Here is a 21,724-nt window from a genome sequence, read left to right as displayed (position 1 = left end):
AGTAAGCAGAATAGAGGCAGTATTCTGGATTGGCAATTCAACAGATAGGGAATACAGTTCTTCAGAGGTCACACTGGGAATATTTCTCAACACCAGAACTAAGGATAGGAGAGAAATAATTAAGTCAAATGGGGGCGGGGAAGGAGTTAAGGAATGTCCTCTTGGTATTTACATTAGAGCAAAACAAGCACAAACTACAGGCCAAAGACTGCAAGGTTAGTTTATGGATCCAGAAAGAGCCTAAGGTAGGCACAAAAGAGATGGTCCACTTGGGAAGAAAAAATCCCAGGGAAGAAATGGCAAGAAAAAAAATAATTGAGGTTCCCAAGTAAGCAAATGCCTTCTGTGATGCCATGAAAGTCAATTAGACAGTCTTCAGCTACAGCGATGGGCCAATCTCCTGAGATAAAAGAATCAAAGTCTCATGGGGCATATGCAAGAGAAGAGAGATTGTTTTGTTCCTTCCTTTCTGGCACCTTTGTCCATGTTGAAAAAATAAGAAGTAAAACATGTTATAACAAAAAGTAATTAAAATGTTTTTTCAAGAGACAATAGCAGCATACAAAACATTTCCCAATGAGAAGTATGATAAAGTCACTGAAACTTTTTATGCCATCACACTAAAAAATAGCAAAAATACAATAACAGAGCGGTGAAGAATGAGTTTCACCCAGAGACATGCTGAACAGCAGGAGCTTTTCTGGATTATTTTAGCTGAGTGTACACATCCATGTCACACCATCACTTCTTACTTAAAAACAGCTGCAGAAGGCTCCTGCTGTGGCCTTTGCCGTTAGCTGAAGCTCTGATCTTCCTGTCTTGATACAAGTCATCAAGTCGCATTTCCTGCTGGAATTAAAGTGGCAGCCCCTAGGGACTATGCAGCTGCCCAATTTATATCAGAGAGATTCTGAAGCAAGCATGAGTGTTTTTTCAAACTGCTTAAAAAATTTGTGTATAAACCCAAAATTCTATAGAGACTTCTCTCCCTTGTCACTCTCCACTTTCCAGGCAGCTGCATTTTGAAACAATTAAAAGAAAACAGACGCTTCAAAGTCTGTGCTTAAGAGCTAGAGGTTGGAAAAATGTACAGGTAAACTCACTGACATCAAACCAAATTGTGCCTATAGCATAAAACTGAGCAGAGGGATTGTAGAAATGCTTCAAGGGTATTAGTTATTACATGGTTAGTAGTTAAATGATATGGATGGTATATGAATCCTATGAAGGACATTTAAAAAATAACAAAAGCTGAAGATCACGGCACAAAATTATTTGGATCGGAATGAAGAGAAGAGAGCAAAAGGGAAACTGTTCTGGCCAAGTCCTCTGACCACCCGGTGCCAGACAAGAACAGCCACTGGGTCATCGCTAAAAGATGCGGGAAACCAGAAACGCAGACTACCATCTTTTTGGTTCTGTACTTCTATAGTGCTTAACACACCAAGAATCAGGTCAACAAAGGGTGCTCCTAGCTGCTATCGTTATGATAAGTAACAATTTGGAGGATAACATGTGGCATCTCATTAAGGAATCTCAGTAGTTAAAAGCAGATATCCATAACTCAAATAAAGCTCTAAGCAGACAGTCAAGACTCCTTAACCATCAAGCAAGGTAAAGAAGTGTCTCTTGTATGTAATTCCTTTTTAAAAAGTCTGTCAAAGAATATCAAAACCAAGGCAAAGCTGCAGACTACACTGCTCTACTTCAAAACCAAGAATCACAGAACCCTATAGAATTATTAATATTTTTTTCCAAGTAATAAGCAAATCAAATTAAAGTATGTTAAATTGTGTATTAGAAGGGCTCTCACAGCTAGGTTCTACTTCCAAAATTACTTGAGAGCACATTATAATTAGCAAAGGTATGTGACAGTTTTATACCCCTTTATGATGCATGATTAAAGCCAGGCAACCCAGCTCAGCCGTAAGTTCTGCATGCCGTCAAAACAGATGTGACAAGAACTGCAATCTACCCTCAGACAGACTGTGAGAAAGCATAGACAGATAACATTTTGGTCATCAAAGAGGTAAGACACTACACAAAACTAATTAAAACTCAAAAACCCTCTGAGAAGTAGCTAAACTGTATTTTATATGGAAGTTATATTAAGCATCTTGTGCTTGAGCCTCAGTGCCCCAGCCCAAAACCAAGAATGAGAACAAGCTCCTAGTTTCCCCTCCTAGGTGCAACAAGGAACAAAGTTTACAGCCTAGAGGTTAACAGCTCACAGCCTCAGCGTAAGGATACAGAGCACAAATGACTGTAGAAATTGCTCTTGTAATGCCACTGTGATGTTCTGTGAGATTGCTGATTTTTCCCACGCAAGACAAATACCTACCGTTTGCAACAGAAAAATACATTGAGTCCTGGCCCATCTGAAAAAAGCCAGATTTAAACTCATCTTCCACACAAATTCTGCCTCTTACATTTGCACATCCTTGTCCACTGAGCACTCACTCGAAGCTCAGTTAGAGGCGCAACTGCTTACCATTAAAGGAGGACAAATTTGAGAGTAGGAAAGCTGTACACGAGCCAAGGCTCTTGAGCTCAGCATAGAGGGAACAAAGGTATTAGAAATAAATGTGTAAGGAACAGTGAGAATTTTAGGCTTTAAAAATGCACATTTATTTTGGATAAATACTCCATAGCTGGTTGTGTAAGCATGAAATAAACAGCTGGATAAGTATGTTTCTGAGAAGCATAACCACACCATCATTTTCACTTTCATTTATCTACAGATTTCTGACTAACAATTAGTCTAAGCTTAGACTAACTAGACTAGGATTAAGATTCAGACCAAATCTTAATACTACTTCTTTCATAACATCCCTCTGCATACGATACCTTTCCTTCTGTTTCCAGGTACCCCCCCTATTGCTTCCATCTCAGGGCTTCCAAACCCACCTCCCCAGAGTCCCAGTAGCTCCAGACAATTTTCTTAATACATTCCTTCAGCCATTCCTACCACACTGCTCCTGCTGTGCTCTGTTCCCATCTCCTCTGGGGAAAATACTCTTCTCATTATTCCCCCAACCATGGGTTTGTCCCCTTCTGCAGGAGGTGCTGTTGAAAGGCTTTTGCTGGTTTCGCCTTCAGGGACCCTCATGCTTTCCCTAGCACAACTTTTTGGGTAAGGCATAAGTTCTCTGTAACTCTGCACTCCTCCATCCCCTATACAGCACCTCTCATACTTGACAGACATGGAGCACCAGCTCCGCAGGTACCTAGCTATGCTGCACACACACTGCCTAGGCTGCACAGAAACACGCTTGGGTTACCATCTCTTCCTTCTGCAATGACATTATCTCCTTGCATCTTTTGCACCTCATTGTTAACCAAGGCTGTATTTACACACACACTAACTGGGACCTACACACAATATTGAATAACTACACACTGCTGAGCTGCTGGGTGAGTCATGTTACTCTGCATGAGCGCATACGCATGTGTACATGTGCAAACTTCCCCAAAAGACAAACAACTTGCTAATGCCTAACAACTCACTCATGATTCATGCCTGATTTTTCTTAATTAAAACAGCTGAGAAAGGGGAGGCAATTAAACAGTGCAACTGCTAAATGGACAGTCCTAAATCTCAAGAGTTAAGGAGAACCTGATAATGCCGAACTTATCAAATTCAAATACAAATCTTCCTCTGCTTCTACAAGGGTGAGCTGGCTGGTTAAGGTTGGGAAAACACTTAAACCACTACCTTTCTGGTGTTTCCAGTGTGAAGAAACAAACTCGGCATGTTTATAAGCAGGTTTGTATTGCTCTGTAGCTATCTCAATGAAGAAGGCATATACATGATTGTATATATCATGATACATCACTTTACAATCAAGCTTCTCATCACATCAATTTCATTCACAGACACTAAATGCAGTGCAGCTGCCTGGTTCAGGCCCTGATATACACTCAGGATGACTGTCAACACATCAATGCAAGAGAAACTACTTAATTGGCAGATATATATCTTTTTTGGTTCAATATCATCAGTTAATTCCAAATTGCATTTTCAGTGCAAGCACCTATGGTTACATCTACGTACCAGCCAAAGCCCTGCACAACAGAGGAATGTTACACAGCAGAATTGCTTAACACCTCTTCTAAGCAACAGCAACTGTTGCCAAGCTGTCTTCATCTCCCCAGTTATGCTTTGCTATTAACATGATTCACAGAAGAACAAATAAAAAGCACTGCAACAGGCCTTTATCATCACTGGAAGCACATTGCACTGTGTGAGCAGTGACCCTCTAAAGAATGATGTTCTACAAATGTCTCATTTTGGAAACTACTTAGGTGGACACTAACAAAGTGTCTCTGAATGTTGAAACATCAAGAGAACATGTCAAAGCACTTTCCAACATCCTGCAACTGAACTGTTTTCAATGCTTCTCTTATTTCCAAGAAAAAAACTACAGTTGTCTCTCTGTAAAGCAGAGACAACTTCCACGCAAGCGAGGTGGCTGCACAGCAGCAAGTGTTATTCTACACAACATATATAAATTGTTGAAGACACATGATAATTTAAACTCTTACTGTGGCATCACTAAATTGACCAAATAGAGTTCAGAGCATAAGAGCAGTTGTGAATGTTCTCCGTATGCTTTAGTGCTACATCAGAGCATCAAATAGATTTGCATGAGATATGAATTTTTTTTTTTTCTCAAAGAAGAAGTTTGCTTAACAACGCGTCTGTAAAATTGAAAAACTGCAACTCAGCCTAGGAAGAGCTGGAATTCCCTTCCACTTAGTAAAGAATCTGGCCTGATTGCTGGTGACTGCCGATCACTGCTATGTCATCACTCCAAAGCTGTGAAACATCCCCACGACTGTGTTAATTAGCTCCCCTTGCAAAGCGCTTAAGCCACAGAGCGAGGTTACTCACGTGATGTCCCTGCGCTGATAGCAACCTTGAAGAAGGCAGGCGATCAGGTCGCTGATAAACTCCACATCATCCCTGTGAAGAGCAGCTTCCAGTTCCTAATGAGCAGAAAGGAGAGAAAAAAATGCCACCCATCAGACTAATTCCTTAGAATATGCTCTTAGTTTATTAGGACCAAAAAGAGCCAAGCGGCCTAAAGTACACGCACAGCAGCAGGGCGTATGCTGGGTAAGCCGACCTTCCCCATCATTAAAAATACTGCTATTACCTCCTCACCACAAGAGTTTATGGGGAGACCTTGAAAAGCTTTTACTGAATAACACACTCCAGCTTTTGTCCGTAAACAGAAAAATATGGTTCAGTGAGGTTACGATACTATAACCTAATAAGAAACCCATGATTTCTGCTGTGTTCAGCTGACAGGCAGGAACCAACAGTTTCATTCTCCTTTGTTTTCCACTTACTAAAACTAGTGAGTTCATTTAAAAGATTTGCTCAGAAAGCGCAACCCAAAAAGCCACTACACAGAGAAGCACAAATTTAGATGGGTATGCAGAAATGGGTGAAAGCTAGCAAGCAAATGCCTCAAAGAAATAATCAAAATTGCCTGCTTTTAACTTATTTCTCTTCATTTTTTTTTTCAATAAGGGAGAAAGAAAGGGTGGAGGGATGTCAGACCTCATGACCTGGCCCCAAAGCCTCAACCCTTCACAGAGCAATGGAGAGTATTACAGCTTATTTCAGCATAACAGAGTTTGTATAAAGGTGTGATGCAGAAACTCATCAATAAAAAGGATAAATTTCTGAAATGTAGTTGTTCAAAGTTGTGCAAAGTTTGTGTTTTTCAGTTAGCAATTTCAAGCTTTTCATTTTTCATAATGCTCATAGATTAGCTACAGTTTCATTCATATTCAAGAAGAAGCACTCACGGTAGGAAAATCCACTGCCTGTAAGTGTGATCATCAGCAGTTACCTTCATAATAAGATTTAATATGGATAAATAACATAGCCATAAGAAGCTATTCTTTTTGGGTTTCAGAGTAAATAATGGATTGAATACAAATTCCTACTTGAATGTTACTCCACAGACTGTTACACAAACGGCTAAGCTAATGGCTACAGAATAAAGGTTAATGGCCAGAGAATAAAGGATAAACGTTTTGGCACTTACCCAATAAAGAAGGGAAAGTGCTTTTTTATTAGACCGCAGTAACTGCAGTAATAAAATTATTGATAATAGATTGCAGATTAAATGCTGCTTGTAGTTTTTTTTATTGGAAACATATTAATGGCATATTTTCATTATCAACAACACTCTTATTTACCTCTCGCATAGTACCCAGAGCAATTCGTAACCAGAAGCCTGGCACCTGCCCTGTGAAGAATGTATTAAACATATCTATTATAAGGGAAAACTTAAGGCAGAGAAAGGACAAGGGGCAACCCAAGCCTGACACAGCATCTCTGCCACAGAGGTAGGAAAAGTCCCCAAAATCTCAGTTCTGGCCTTGAGATGACTACCCCGCCTAATGAGAAGTTAACGCAAAAACTATAGTTACTGCTTGCCATCACTTAGGTAGAGTGATGTTATTGCTATACAAACAGCAATCATGCTATGTAAATAATAATTACCAAGTGAATTCACTTGGTAAGCAGATAGTATTTTGGAGGCATTGACTTCTTTTGTTTGTAAAGGACTTCGGTGGTCATCTGCACTCTAACAAAATATACCCGACAGAGGGGGAAAAAAGGTATATGATGTGCTAAAGCATCCCTGGTTACGTTCAAATAAGTTATCACAATGAACTTGTGCAAAATGACATACAAGGAAACACAATAAAGGGGAAAACAGTAAGCCTCCAGTTCAGGATATCCCTCCCCCTTTCCCTCACCCACAGTACATTTGTGCACTAAAGCCGTCAGTCACCAGCCTGCCTTTGCCAGGATGTGACAGCCTTTTGTACGAAGGGATATTTAAATTGCTTCCCGTGAGCCCTTTCAGCCTGCTGTTTGACTAGCACTCATTAAACAGCAGCCACAATCCCCTCAGATAGCCCTGTATCACCAATGATTGTTTTCCAGGCCCGGGGGTGACCTTTACATTTTGGGAGCCTGCAGGTCGCTCGGGGAGATAGGGGACATGCCTCAGGCGCTGGGCAAGGATGGACACACAGGGTGGAGCGGCCTCAGCTGCCTCCCCTCGGCCACCTCTGGGTCATTATTTGGCTGCGGTGGTTAATTGTCTTAGAAAATGGTGCTGACACACCGTCCTGTGAAGCTTTCGTCTACTTCTCTTGGGTTGCTACTTATGATAGGACAGGAGCAGAGAGGTGCTTCCGTTTCCCAGCGATGGGTCCATTGGTTCCATTCAAATCAGAGCCAGTGCCACCATTTTCTATCTGCACGCATTTCTCTGGCTTTCTACCCCAAAAAGGTCTAAATGCTGAACTTTTCCCACATGCCCAGGGTGCTGTGGGAATGCTGGAGAGCATGACACGATGCAGACCTCAGCATCTCAGGACCATGAACAAAGAGTTGGGATCCTCTTGGGTTCGCAGCCCAGATTGTGGAGGAGGAGGGATAAACCTTGTTTTTCCAGTCCTCCCTCCAACAGCAGCCAGCAGAGTGGCATGGAGCAGAGGTGGGCAAAGGACTCCCAGGAGAAAAAGGCCGCCAAGCCCCAGGTCCTGAGGGCAAGGCCTGCCCCTGGGCGCCAGTCCCTGCACTCGGGCCAGGCCCGGGCGAGCGCCTGGGCTTCCTCCCCGCCACCATCCCTCCCCCCGGCGCCTGCAACCCTTTTGTTTTTCCCCTTTCTCTTTGAGCACTGAGCTGTGAGCGCAGAAATCTGAACCTTGCCAAAACGCTTTGGGGACAGAACAGAAAGGAAACAGAAGAGGCAGCAAATCAGCGGAGGAAGGGGGGGACACATCTCCTCCTCCTCCCATAGCTGGAGAGAGCAACAGACAGGAGAAAAGCAGGATTCTCCCCCTCTCCAGCTGGCGTCACACCTCATTAGGGAAAAGCCTGTTTAACGTCTTTCCCTCCCCCAGCCCCGACTAAATCCCCTCTGAGTCATGCAATGGCTGTTGGGAAAAGGCGGCCGCAGGAGCAAGGGTGACCCCCTCGCCCGGGAGGAGCGCTGGCCCACAGCAGGGTGAGCCGGGCCGGGCAAGAGGCCACGAACCCGTCCCTCCGCTCCCTGGGAAAGGAGCCGGCAGGGTGGGCTCCAGCTCCCGGCACGCTGGGGAGGGATGGCCTCACCGAGCTCCCGGCCCTGGTTTCAGAAAACAGGCTCCAAAATCACAGGGAGGTCCAGCACGTGTCGCGACACAGCTGGGCATGGAGGTGCAGGGCCACGGGTTTCAGCTCTGTGCTGGAGCTGAATCATCCATGGCTGGATCTGATGGACATAAACAGTTTAAGCATGGCTAAGCCTCGTCCAAGTTAGCCACCAGTTTAAAAGCCCAATCCCCTCAGCTCTATTCCTATACGGCTGCCATTATCAGCTTTCCACGGCAATGCTCCCAAGTGACTCAACAAGCTTTTGCTGAGGGGTTTAGCAGATCGCCGAAAGCCACCCGTGTGGGCCGTGCTGAGACAGCCCCAGCTCACGTGCTGAAATTTCTGCATTGCTGCTAAATGAAGCCAGGACATCCTCTTCCCCTCACAGATAATTAACGAGGGCAGGTACCCAGGCAAGAGTCTGGCAAATTCATGGCTTTCAGAAAGTGTGAAAAGAAGAAGGGTACAGTAACCTAGATGGTGCAAGGAGATGAGAAGTCAGCTGCAGGTCTGAAGCACTTCCAACAAGCGCCACGTGTCCCTACTGTCCCTGAAGAAGCAGCAGCTCAAGATGCAGGGGCTCCGGGAGGGACCGACTGTCCATCCTCAAGGCATCCCAAAGAGAAGAGCATGATGCCCTCCCTTTTGGTGCGAAGGGCACCCAACTGATCCGCCTGAAATGGCGGCAAGAGGTCAACGCAACAGCAACTAGGATGCAGTCCCAAGGCTGAGGTGACAGGCTTCAGCTACACCACAGGCTGCTTGCTGTGTCAGCCCCATAGCAAGCCTGTTGGTCTATCCGTGGTGCTTGGTCCCCGCAATGTACTCAGCCTACCTAACCCCCCCCCCCCACCCCTGCAGCCAGATCCTTTTCTGCAGCCCAGTACCGTGCACTCCTTGGATGTGATTGCTGCCGTTGTATGGAAATAGTGCTCAAAATACGGACCCTATTGAGGCTCCCAGCCTGAGGTGACAAACAGAGAGGGTGTTGCACTCTGTCCCAGGAGTGCACACAGCGGTGGGTTTAGATGGCTGCAGTAAAGCAGCTACGGTTTCTGGTCTTGATGGAGTCTCCCAGCCACATTATCTTAATTTCAGCAGCTGGTTGGAGGCATCATCCGTTATTCAAGTATTTGAGAGATTATACTCCCAGCCTCACCAGTCCTGGGGACAAAGACGCTGCAGAAACCTGCAAGGCTCCTTTTATGTGCGATGTCCTGGGGCTATATGGCTTCCTGAGCAAAAAGTGCCTCTGGCTCCTCCAGTCTGTATTTGTACCTTGGGGAGAGGGTTGGCAGCTCTCCTCAAGGAAACATCTTCTACTTGTCCCCAGGGGACCACAAGCCAAGCTGGTCTTCTATGGTAACTTCAGGGGTGCAAGGTGAGGGGATTCAATGATACTTGGGGCACTGCAAGCAGCCTCTTATCTGAGACATCATAGTGAAAAGCACACACCTGATTGAGAAGAGCTGCCCTGCTAGAAAGGGACTATCATTTAGGGAGGGGAAGACAGGCGCAGCAAAGGTCTTTCGTTTTCCTCTTTCTTAGGTCAGTCCTTAATGTCTGCCAGTGCCTTCAGAGGCCTCTCTACATCCCTCCCTCGCCTTTCTGTAAGCAGGCTTTGAAGGCTATTTCAAGGCCCTTGTAAATAGGAGCATAATGTTACGCCAGGGCCAAGCAGAGGTGTGAGATGACAGCTTTATACTAGGGAGATGGTTATAAACAGAAAGCCACGGAGAATTTCTCATATTGTCTCCACATTACGGCTCCCTGCAAAGACCAAATCCCGGGGTGCTGGCAGGGCAGTAGGTAGCCATAATCTTCCTTCCCCTAACAGCTCCCTTTGGCTAAGGACAGGGCTGCACAAACACTGAATTCCCTTCACTTCAGCCCAAGGAGGTTTCAAAATACAACCCCTTTCCAATTCTGATGAGCATATTTGGTTAGGCTACAGCTGTCTAGGTTTGGTTTTCAGACATACCATTGTTTTGTCCTTTAGCCTTTCTATCAGGATGCTTAAAAATCTGGGATGAGCACTAGAGTGCTGGTGACCCGAGACCACTGAGCTATCATCTATCCCGCAGCCCCAGAATGGTGGAGTCATCTTGTACTCTGTGTCAACCTGCTTGCCTCTGATCCCCCTTGGGGACTGGGACCCTCCCCTGTTTGCACAGCACACTGCAGCTTGCTCTGCAACTGGGATTTTTCACTGCTGTGCAATACAAACAAATACGAACAGCTCACGCTGGGTGGCTAAACTGTACTGAAAAGAGATTTCAGAATGATCAGTCCTGTCTCCCTCACAACCCAGCAGCCTACTGTTAATAATAACACTTTCCTCTCCTCCTAGCTCACCTTGCCTGCAGGGTAACTGATTTGGGACAAGAACTACATTCGTTATGAGTTTTATGCACTGTAAGCACTTATATGATGTAAAACTGCTGCTCATTCAGTTTCTTCCCCCTACGAAGTACCGTTTCAGATGGACAGGGTACATCTGAAGGTCTGAAGTAACAAGTGATTAGTTTCTGCTTAATAGTTACACATTAGTACTTTATGCCTCCAGAGTAGCTTTCATCCTAGAGCATCAAAGCATTTCAAAAACATTTAATAAAGCTTTACAGCACCTGTGAAGGAAAGGGAGGCACACACCCACATACAGAGCAATTTTACAGATGGAGAAACTAACACAAAGCCCAGTGTCCTTAGCAGGGACACATTTCATTCAGCAGCAAAGCTAAGAGAGAACCCATAAGGTCTGACACTTGATGCCACTGCCATTTTTCTTTTTGATCAGTTGTATTAGCAGCCAACGCATTTGGAGATTGTGCTATTTTCCTCCACAGGATCATTTCTCCTTTTCAAAATAATCCCCTCTTCCCTCAGAGCAGATAATCTACATCATTTACCATAAGCCAGTTATGCTGGCTGAGGGGCAAGCATCACACAGGGCACCAAACTGGCTTTAGCATTGTGGAGAGACAAATTTCAGCCTCAGTAGAACAAATGGTCACCAGCCTGTGGTTTGCAGACCCCACAGAAGACTTCCAAGAGGCCCATGAAGGGCAATTAAGAAAAGCAAGCTCAACACCAGCATGCTTAAATTTCTAACCAGAGATCTGTGCCTTTATGGGAACAGTACTGGGGTCATGCCCTCAAACAAAACACAACAGGAACAACCACCAAGAAAACCCCACACAACACAAAACGCTCTCACATCGTAGCTGACCACTACTGCCCAAGCCACAAGTTCAGCTCCTCTAGCTGAAAATAACCTCCAAACACAACAGCATGAGAGGAAACCAAGTCCACTCAAATTGCATCCTGCTTGCCTCTCTGTAAGAAAGGTACCATTTATTACTGCCTAAAGACTCTCTCCTGGTAGCTGCACAGGTATGGAATAACATGCATTCAGATTGCTAACTTACTTGTAGACTTTACCATTTTAGGCTTAGAATTCCCCCCAAATAGGATGTTTTAGACACCCCTGACCCCCTCTCTCCATAAATGCTGGATTTAGTGTCCCCATTTACTAAGTACTTCCAGTGGCTGAAGACTAAAAATTTTAGTAACTGACATTGCGCCTTGGCTGAGTGAAATCAGGTAGGCAGGAACAACGCCAGCACAGCTACCTGCTCTTGACATTGTTTCTGGAAACAACAACGCCAGGCTGGCTATGGCACCTCCCCGGACGATTCTGCCGCACGATAAATAAAGAACAGCTGATCCTGCGATGTCACCGTCTCCTAGGGTAAGAGGCTTCCTGGGCACCTAGTGGGAGTTCTGCTAAGCTTTTAAGCCCATTGGCAACGTGGTGAACAGTCTGTAGCTCCAAAGCCAAGAGGCTTGAAGTAATAATCCGATTTCAAAGCTCCTCCTCTTCTCCAGCCAAAGGCAACAAGGGAGGATGAGATCAGACTGTAGATGCTCTTCATTTTAGGTCTGGCCATTGCGCTCATCTGCTCAGCATGAGCACAGGGAAGAGAAAGGATGAACGCCAAAATCTGGAATGGATTGCTTGGTGAAAGTTTCTGCAAAGATGTCAAGACTGACTGGGAAAATAACTTTTTAAAGGGAATTTTTGCCACTTTCAATACCTCTAGACTGAGGCATTTAAGGCCAACCTCCACTTTTCTAGCGCACAACTTTCCAAAACTCCCAGGCAATTTGCTCTTTGCCAGCACGCGCTGCTAATGCATGGCATTCAAGCTATGCAGCTGTTTTGCACTCGCGCCATCAAAGTTTTCCTGTAACAGTGAAGAGTGATGCTCCGGCACTCACATGGCTCCCCCCACCCGCCAGGATGCTATTAGCTGCTGCTAGATAAGCACATCATGAAAAAAAACACCTATTTTCTTGTGTGCTGAAACAAGCAAAAAGCACAGATCATCCTCTAAGAATTCAGGTGATTCCCTCCCAACCCTTTCACCCCTCTACTGAAAATGACAGCCTGGCTTTTGAATGGGGAAAAGGTTCCTGCTCACCCTTGCCTGAAAAAGCGGGATGAAACAGTGAAATGCATTAAGATAAAAAAAGGCTGTAAAGCCTTGCTTTTCTCTTTAATCTGATCTCCCCGGCCAGCCATTCTTCTGACTCCCCTTCAGCTGCTGCGCTGAGTGCAGTCCACAGAGTACCCATCGCAAACAAACCCTGGCTTGTGGCTCAGCGGGGAGATTGGCCTTAAAGTGCTATCGGCACGAAAAATTCTTCCTCCTCGCTCCGGGTCAAACAAAAGAAAAGCTGGAGAGAGCCTGCAGCGACACACAGGTACTTTGTGGATTTCTACCAGTGCACGTGGTTGAGAGATGAATCTCACAGTGGTGGTATGCTGAAATCCAAGTTCCAGCATTTTGTTATTCATTAAGCAAAGAAAAAATGGCAAAAATAGAAAATAGCTGCCAACTGATATCCATCCTGATGATGTGGTCAGCTAGCCACCCAGATGTATAAACTGCCTGTTTGCAACAGGCCTAGTCTCAAGTCTAAGAATAAGCTTTAAAAATACACATCTATTCCTTGGCTTATCAGCTTGTGGAAATGGAACAAACAGTCCACATTTGTACTCTTAGATAACAGCCTACACTACTCTGGATAGCCAAAACCAGCACCTTGCTTGTCTGTCAGAATCCAGGAGTTTCTTCCAGGCTTGCACAGTGCAGACACACTTCAATAAAAATTAATGGCTTTTATACATTTTTATTATTATTATTATTGTAAGGAACACAGATGCTACTGTCTGAATGAGAGCTATATGCTCCTGGGGATAGGCTTGTCACAGGAAATGGTGTTCCAAGTCTGTTAAATATCGCAGTGTGAGTCACAGCTCCTCACGCAGCGCTGTCTTTGCCATCTTCGTAACGCATGGTGCCACAGAACCCAGCATCAACATAAATACAAGAAGTTACCTCTTTGTCCTCATAAACTTCAGTCCTGTCCAAAAACTGTATTCCATCAGACATGAGGAAAAGCACCCTCAGAGCTTTTAAAGCTCAAAGCATCCCTCCCCAGCAGCCGGTACCTAGCCCCCATCCAGCATTCGCTCCCAGCCGGCCGCCCAGCTCTGACGGGAATCCCACGCTCCCCGGGCACTCCTGCTCAGCACAGAGACCTGCCCTGCTCCACTGAGCCCTCGTCTTCCAGAGGATGCTGGTGAAAAACCCAGGGGGACCCAGCAGCGTTGCCTAGTGACCAGGGCGGCTGCCTAGAGCAGATGAGACGAGAGCCCCGGACCCACAGGAATTCACATCCCACTCGCGCAGGCGGGGGAGAGGCAGGAGGGAGAAGGGCCTGCTTGGAAAAACAAAGCCAAAAGCTGGGAGCATGCAGGGGTTTTAAGTGGAAAGTCTCAACAGCTGTTTCTTGCCACATACTCCGAATAACTCAACGCTAGTACAGACGGGAGAAGCGCAACCACCCCGACCATCGCCCCTTGGCCAGAGGTGGCAATGAACTACCAGGTCTGGAAGGAGCCCAGCTCAGGTTCGTGTTTGCCGAGGGCAACGAAACAGAGCCCATCGTGCCTTCAGGGGACGGACGCTCCATGTTTTACTCCACATCTGGCACTGCTGCTCTATAAAGAGGTGATGGAGTGTTTGTAGCTCTGCCTTTCCAGCGCACAGGATGAATATTGTCTTCAACATACACGCCATACAGGAATTCCTCTCTAGCTCAACTTGATGCTGCATTTACAGCCAATAAATTTGCAGGCTGTTACAAACACTTGGCTATTTATGTAGTAATTGTTACTAGCCAGAAATGGCAAATTGTTGCTAATGTTAGTAATAATTATGTACATAAACGTTAACACTAACTACACTATTAAAACACATATTATAAACAGTGCCAAATAGTGTCATAATTTGAGAGGACAGTAAACTATTGCCCAGATGCACAAGAAACTATGTCTATCGCTGTAACACTTATCCTACAGACTGTATTTCAGAGTACGTTTCTCCTCTCCCAAATTCTTTCTTCGCATTCAGAGTAAGAAGAAAAATGCAGACTTGTTCCATCACATTTTTAAAAATGAAACAATGGTCTGTTATCTCTTTTACACCTAATAGCCAGCTTTGTTCCTGAAATTCAGTGATGACACTGGATTATCCAAAGATCCGCGCAAAACGCTTCAGTTGGATGAAATAGCTGATCTGCCTGAAGCAGGGAAAAACAACGGTAACAGATAATTACATAACCAGCTTGTAAAAGTGTTATTAGTAGAGAATGGGATCAGGAAAGCCCTGGCCCTTATTCTCACTTCATGCATTCAGTGATGAGAGCTAAACTTGTCTGTCTGTCTCTCTCCTCCCCCTCAACCAAAAGGCTGGATAATCTTTACCCAACCCTGTAAAACACTTGCAATCTTTGAGTAAAAGCAATGCTGAGATTAACGTACTGCTACTTCTCAAATACGCTGTGTTCGATGGAGATAACAGAATGATACTGAAATTTTTTTCCTCTCTGCAGTGTGTTCAGATAAGGTAGCTCTAGGACTCAGGGGTAAACCCTGAAGTTCAACATTTTGGTTTGAAAGGACATTTCCAGTCACTGGCTACTGGAATTCAGATCTTCAGATCTCGACTGAGTGATAAAATACAATAAAAAGAGCTTTGCTGGTACATATCTCTTTCTTTCAAGGAAGGAATGGAATCATCAGCCATTCTGTATATTAACTAGGCATAGCAAAAAAAACACACGTGGACCTTGTTCTCGGTTATCTGCAACTGGACATCTCTGGAAATCTTTCCCCACGAGTACAGCTTTTTCCTCCTTTCTCAGAAACGATAGACAGAGGCAAATCCAAGCAGGAGAAAAATTAAACTAGTGGCAACAGACCTTGAAGGTCTGACAGTGACCTGCAGCACTAAGGTCTTCGAAACTGCTTTCATTTGCCAGAACATAAATTAGATTCTTCACTAGGTACGGCACCAGGGTTAATGGGAGCTTTATAAAGCCTTCTTTGAACATACAGATTATCCTTTTCAAAAAAGACTAATCTTGTGGTTTAAAGTACAGTACTGGGAGCCAGGAAACCTATTCCCATCTTTGTCAGGCTGGGTGACTTCAGGCAACCCACTTGACTATTCTCTGCTGTATTTCAATACACACAAAATAGGGACAAATACCTAAGTCTCCCATGAGGCTTAACATTTGTAAGACAACGAGAACCAGCTTAACTATTCACAGATCTCCCTAACCAAGAGAGGATGGCAGGTTCTCTTTTATACAGGCTTGCTCCAAACTCTCCAAACAGCAAGTCCCACAGATAACAGCGAGGACCAGCTGCACCAGGCAGCTCATACACTCAAGAATCCAAAATTTCAACATTAAAAAATTAAGATCTTTCAGCAATCTCATCCTGTTCAGCACTTCCATCCAAAGGAGATACTCAAAGGGAGCAAAACTGGGGAACAAAAATTCATAGTTCAGAGAAAGCAATGCTGGCCAAGCAACTCTCAGAGAACAGCCTTCCTCTGCGGGACCAGATTTCACTGCGAGCACATTACAAACAGCTTAAGAAGGCAAAAAATTCAATTTTTTAAAAATCAGGAGTTTCAAAGGAAACATACAGAAAAATACCAAGAAGTGCAAGATGAAGCAGAGCATTCAGCACATAGAATACCAATCACTAAGTTTTGGAGAATAAATTCATCCCAGGCATGTCCACTATGAAAGTCAGTACTGGTTTAGAGTATCCTTGCAGAAGGCACATAACATTCCTCCCCCAAACTTCCATAGCCACATACTCTTTGTATTGTGGCTTTGATACATTTGTGTCATTTAAACTCTTAAATAAAACATGGGAGTCTAAGCCATTCATAAAGCTGGTCCACATAAATACTCTAACTTTGTCACATTGTCACACTACCTTGCTTGTTTAAAATTAGACTGTATGCTGCATGAGCTGGGATTGACTGAAATATGACAGAGTGCGTAGCAAACACTTTGGTATAAAGGAATCCTATGATTTCCTTAAAAGAAAGCTCCTTAAAAACTCCTTAAAGGAGGGCATGCACAGAGCTTTACTTGTGCTACACACCACAACATCTGAAAGCATCTGAAAGACTCACATCTTTCAAGACTGACTACACCTGTATTCTGCATACATCAACATTTTGATCAATGCATTTGTATGCTGCTAGCATTTAAAATATCTACTTGCCCATGGGCACAGGTGACTGTGACTTGGTCAGCCCCAGAGGACTGAAGCCCAGAGTGAGGTGATGGGTAAATCCAGTCCCACTGCTGATGGGCTTTGCATCTCTTGTAAATCAGCCTCACCAGTAAACCTTTGGCAACACAAGCTCCAATGACTGCTCTTACCTCTTCTCCCTTCAGAAAGATACAGAAGTCTCAGGAAGCCATTTTAACTCGATAACTTCCATGCCACTTTCCTTTGCTTTTTCTCTTTCAATTGGGTGGAAGAAATCACATTGTACTCCACAGACCACAAAATTTGCTCGTTGCAGGATGATTCATACAGAAGAAAGTTATCAAACCACAGCAACAAAATGTCACTTCCTGTTCCTCTGAAATAAGTTTTGGGAATAAAAATCCCTTGTATGCATTTACTGTGGGCAGCCTTAATCAACACAGGAGCATATCCACAGCCAGCAGTCAAGGAACAGCATCCAGAACTGTTTCTGTACTGATTCCTATCTCGGATGCAAAGAATTTGCTTCCCCCAGCCCATAGACCTAAGAAATTAAAATCCCCCAAAAACCAGACTAATTTTTGTGTAAACTGAGGTATCACAGCTGTTTTACAATCAAAAAACAAACTTTTTTTCCTCCTAGCAGCACTTGAAGAAGAGCTAAAGCAGATGCGGTGCTATTCTTTCTTTCAGACACACACCCAACCTTCCAGCCCCTGTGTGCTTATTGGCTATGTGGAAGGTAAAGCAGTGAGGAACACTGAAGGATTAATTCTCACAATAGCAGAAAGCAGGAGTCCCAGCTCCTGGGGAGGGGCCGGGGGGGGGTGAAGGATGAGCATGTCAACTGCATCACCAGTCTTCGGACTTCCTTGCTGCGATTTCGTATCTTAAAGCTATCTTAAAAGGGAGCTATCCAAGGAAATGGTGCCCCAACGACTCAGATGTAAGAGTGTTATGGGAGTTTTGTTAAACCCGCAAAGACCACGAAAGGAGATTCCGTGTGAAATAAATGCTATGCGCAGAACAGCCTGGAAAAGAATAGCTAAGGCACAAACAGTTTGCAGTCTATTTGTTGGGAGTCATATAGTATTGGAATAGATTTATGATTTAGGTGTTTCAGCATTAGTTAACACTGATTAGCTCAGACTCTTAGAAAAACAGAGAGAGAAAGATTAAGCTTTTGTCCACCCCCGCCCCTCTCATACTTCCCTTGCCTGGCAGCAGAGGTTACCAATTGTTTGTCCCTTTCTTAACATCAGAATGGCTCTGCACCACACGTACTAGAGGCAGATCCCACTACCAATACAATCATAAACATTAGATTCAACAGATAATTTACCTGTAACATCAGATACTCAGGTACAACATTCGCAAGCATTTTAGCGAGATATGATTAAATAGGATTTTATTTATTTATTTGCCCCCACCAATAAATATTATTTGGGACACAGAAAAGCTGACAAAGGGCTGAATTTGTTAGCTTGGTCTTCAACTCCATATAAGCCTGGTAACACATGTACAAGAGGACTTCATGTATCTTTACAGTATGTAAGCTCACAACCACCATGTGGGCTTCTCACAGATAAGTGACTTGCCCAAGATCACACAGGAGGCCCAACGCAGAGCTGTAAAACTGTGTCTCACAGCTCTCAGACCAGACTTCTGACCATCGCAGCATTAATCTGCTTCTAATTCAGTTTCATTTAGCTCAGCTAACATTTATTCCAACGGACTACGGTACATGGAATGAAGCTATACATTAGGGGAAGACATCTGATTTGGACTTTTCTATGAATCACATCTCTAAATGTAAATGTAACGATGCAGCCTCGCAGCCAGTCATCGCCCACAACCAGGGCGCCTGAAATACTGCTGACCTGCCAAACTGCGCCACAGCTGAGCTTGCTGGTCATGGAGGACAGGGGAAAAGGACACTGATCCTGCCTCACTGCACCTGCAGAATGCACGCTGCCAGCTCCAACCAAAGTCCACAAGGGAGCACCTAAACACAAAACCCAATTTTGCAAGCACTTAGAGCCCATAGAAAACCCTTTTTGTTGAAACTGTAAGGGATGCTACACTTTTGAGGACAGAGGGAAGGAATCAGAGTAGTTTTGCCATTGTAATGGGGATATAGCAACTACAGGTTATACTGCTGTGAGCAGAGCTCCCCTGCAATTCCCTGCTTGTGTTTAAAAGATGTGGCAATACAGGACTAGTACAGAAAGGCACCCGATTGCAGATTCCTTTACAACAGACCCAGCCAGCACCACTCCTCCGAGACAACCCTGGACAAACACTTCTGAGCTGACAAAACGTACAACGTAGGCAGCAAACATGATGCACTTGGTACCTCTCCAGCACTGTGTGTTTGCCACTCGCAGAGCCTACATGCAATCAAGCGCGTCTGGAAGGCAAACATGCTGTACATCTGCACATCAGTGGCGCGGCGGGTCCAACACAGACAAGGAACAGGCTTATTATGCATAAGTTACACAGACCATCTCAGTGATTGCTATCCAAAAACTCCCAGACAGGAACACAGGAGGCCCCAGACTTCCCTGGACTGTTTCTTAAAAACCTGCGGTATTGCTTTCCTTGGGATGTTACTCACACTGTGATCAGGTTAAGTTCTGTTAATATAAGACACTTAAACAGTGCAAACTGGAGCTAAACATGAAATTATCTGCACTGGTGTAAAATTATACCTTAATGCACACAGAAACCAGATTAGAAGACAGATGGTGAAGAGGAAAAGGAGAAAGAAGAGTGGATTGGATATACATATGTGGATTTTCATTCTGTGAGCTTGGCACAAATCTTGGAGGCATTTTTTATTTCCAGCATAATAGAAAGTTGCCTGACAGTGCTGGTACACTAGATAAGGGGAAAAAAAAGACAGCAGATGCTTTTGAATGGCTTTGTAGTAGTATGAATCTGGCAGGAATTTAGAGATCAAGGTGGGTAGAAGCAATGGAGGAAGGAAGCTCTTTCAGATAACAGTAGAAGCATAAAAAGGGAGAAGCAAGAGTAACGCTGAGTCCAGATCATAGGCGAAAGTGCATGAGAAATGCTCAGCAGAGATGCAGCTTGGGCAACAGTGTGCATAACTCTGAAAGGGGCAATAGAGTGGAAGCTGTCAAAAATGAATTAATAATAATAGGCAAGCCTAGGAAAGACTTGTAAAATAGCATTATACCTCCGTATAAACAGAGTGTATCCTACACCTTGAACACCACATGCAGTTCTTGTCCCCGCATTTGGAAAAAAAAGAACTGGAAGAGCTAGAGCAGGGCAGCAACAGCGATCAAAGGCATGAAAGCTTCTGCAGGAAAAACAATTACACAAAACAATGAAAGATTATAAAACCAGAAATGGCATTGAGAATGAATGCTTGTAGTCCCTTCTGAAAAATGAATGGACAGACATCAGATGAAATTATCAGGTAAAAGAGAGACACTTTGGATGAGCAATAAACCATCTGTTTCTTTGCCATGGAATATTATGGATGCTAGAAGTGTATTTGCTTTCACAGAAGAAACAGGAAAATTATCAGAATAAAAAAAGAAATCCATCAAGGACTGTTAAATACAAAAGGCAGTTGCTGAGCTGCAAATATGAGCCAGAGGCTGAGAGCACAGTCTAGGGAAGTATCATTGCTCAATTGCCCTACTCTGACACTCTTCTCTGGGTATCCGCTGTACAACAGGAGACAGGATGCTGGGCTAGACAGACCTTTGATCTAACCCTGCACATCCATTCTTGTGCACAAGGCAGAAAAGGGTTTGTATTCCATGCAGAATCAGGCTGGGCATAGCAAAGTTCCAGCAGGAAAAAACGTGATTTAAATGGCAAATGCAGAAAACACTGGCTGCCTCGAGTTGAATGTCACAGAGGAGGAAATAATGTGAAGGTCCTAAAAAATCTTGTTATGGCATTAAAACTGTAGGAATACTTGCCATGAAAAGTTTCATCCCTATTAAAAGTGTAGGAATACAGTTTTAATAGGGATGAAACTTTTCATGGCAAGTGTATATATGAACATAGAAAAATGCCTTTCAGATGTAGAAGGGAATAGAGATTTGATTTCACATGACTTGGGATGTAAGCAGGTAGAGGGGAAAAAAAGAGGGGATAAAAGAACAGTATTGAAGAAGACTCCCAACATGTAAAAACTCTACTCTTCTCCAATGCCTCAAGCTATAAGCAGAGACGAGAGAAAGATGAAAAATGCAGTTTGACACGCTTGTTCAACTTCAAGAGACGAATTTCAGATGAGGCAGTGGAGATGATCATGTAATTAAGGTACTGGACAGGCACAGAGAGATCAGAGTTCATTTCCCAGCTGCGCCACAGACTTCCTTCATGATATTGGGTATTTCACTTTGTTGTTCCATAAAACTAAGAAAATATTTTCTTAATGCAGAGGAAAGCTGCGAGGCTGAATTTTTTAAACATCTGAGAGGCACTGTAGTGTCTGAAGGAGCATAGCTGGGATAGCAAATACTGAGCACTCGCATTCCCAGGACCTTGTCTCACCGGCTACAGGGACCATGTGCAGCATGGGATGCAACCACAAGGGGTGGAAGGACAGGGGAAATAAGGGTATCTCAAGGTGTCAGCTCAGGGAAATTACACCTCCTGAAGTATGAGGGGATGGGATATTGAATCCAGTTAAATTATAAGACACTGAAAGCCTGTTTATGGAGCTGAAAAGTTTGCAATGCCTCTGAAAAACAACACTGCAAACAATGGGAAGGAGTCAGTGTGACAGCACAAGAGTGGGAGATGAATAGGATGCTTGGGCATAATGTGACAAGTACTGTAACATCCAAGTCTACACTCAAGATGCCCTTGAGTACATAGCAATAAAGAAACAATGCTCTGCCTAACATTTT

At 44.1% G+C, this 21,724-nt stretch overlaps 1 protein-coding gene across 3 annotated transcripts in view; it reads right to left on the bottom strand.

Moving 5' to 3' along the window:
• Window positions 1-21,724, bottom strand: part of CECR2 (CECR2 histone acetyl-lysine reader) — a 100,500-nt gene that overhangs the window by 47,575 nt on the left and 31,201 nt on the right. For all 3 annotated transcript variants that reach the window (XR_007169601.2, XM_048080445.2, XM_048080541.2), the window contains exon 2: window positions 4,895-4,989. Coding sequence is in view for 2 of the 3 variants with exons in the window: in XM_048080445.2 (XP_047936402.1) it covers window positions 4,895-4,989 (95 nt within the window). In the remaining variant the exon portion in view is untranslated. The remainder of the gene's footprint in view (window positions 1-4,894; window positions 4,990-21,724) is intronic.

Source organism: Anser cygnoides, chromosome 1, assembly GCF_040182565.1.
Source record: "Anser cygnoides isolate HZ-2024a breed goose chromosome 1, Taihu_goose_T2T_genome, whole genome shotgun sequence".
NCBI lineage: Eukaryota > Metazoa > Chordata > Aves > Anseriformes > Anatidae > Anser > Anser cygnoides.
The sequence above is the reverse complement of the archived record's forward strand: the minus strand, read 5'-3'. Positions and strand labels throughout refer to the sequence as shown.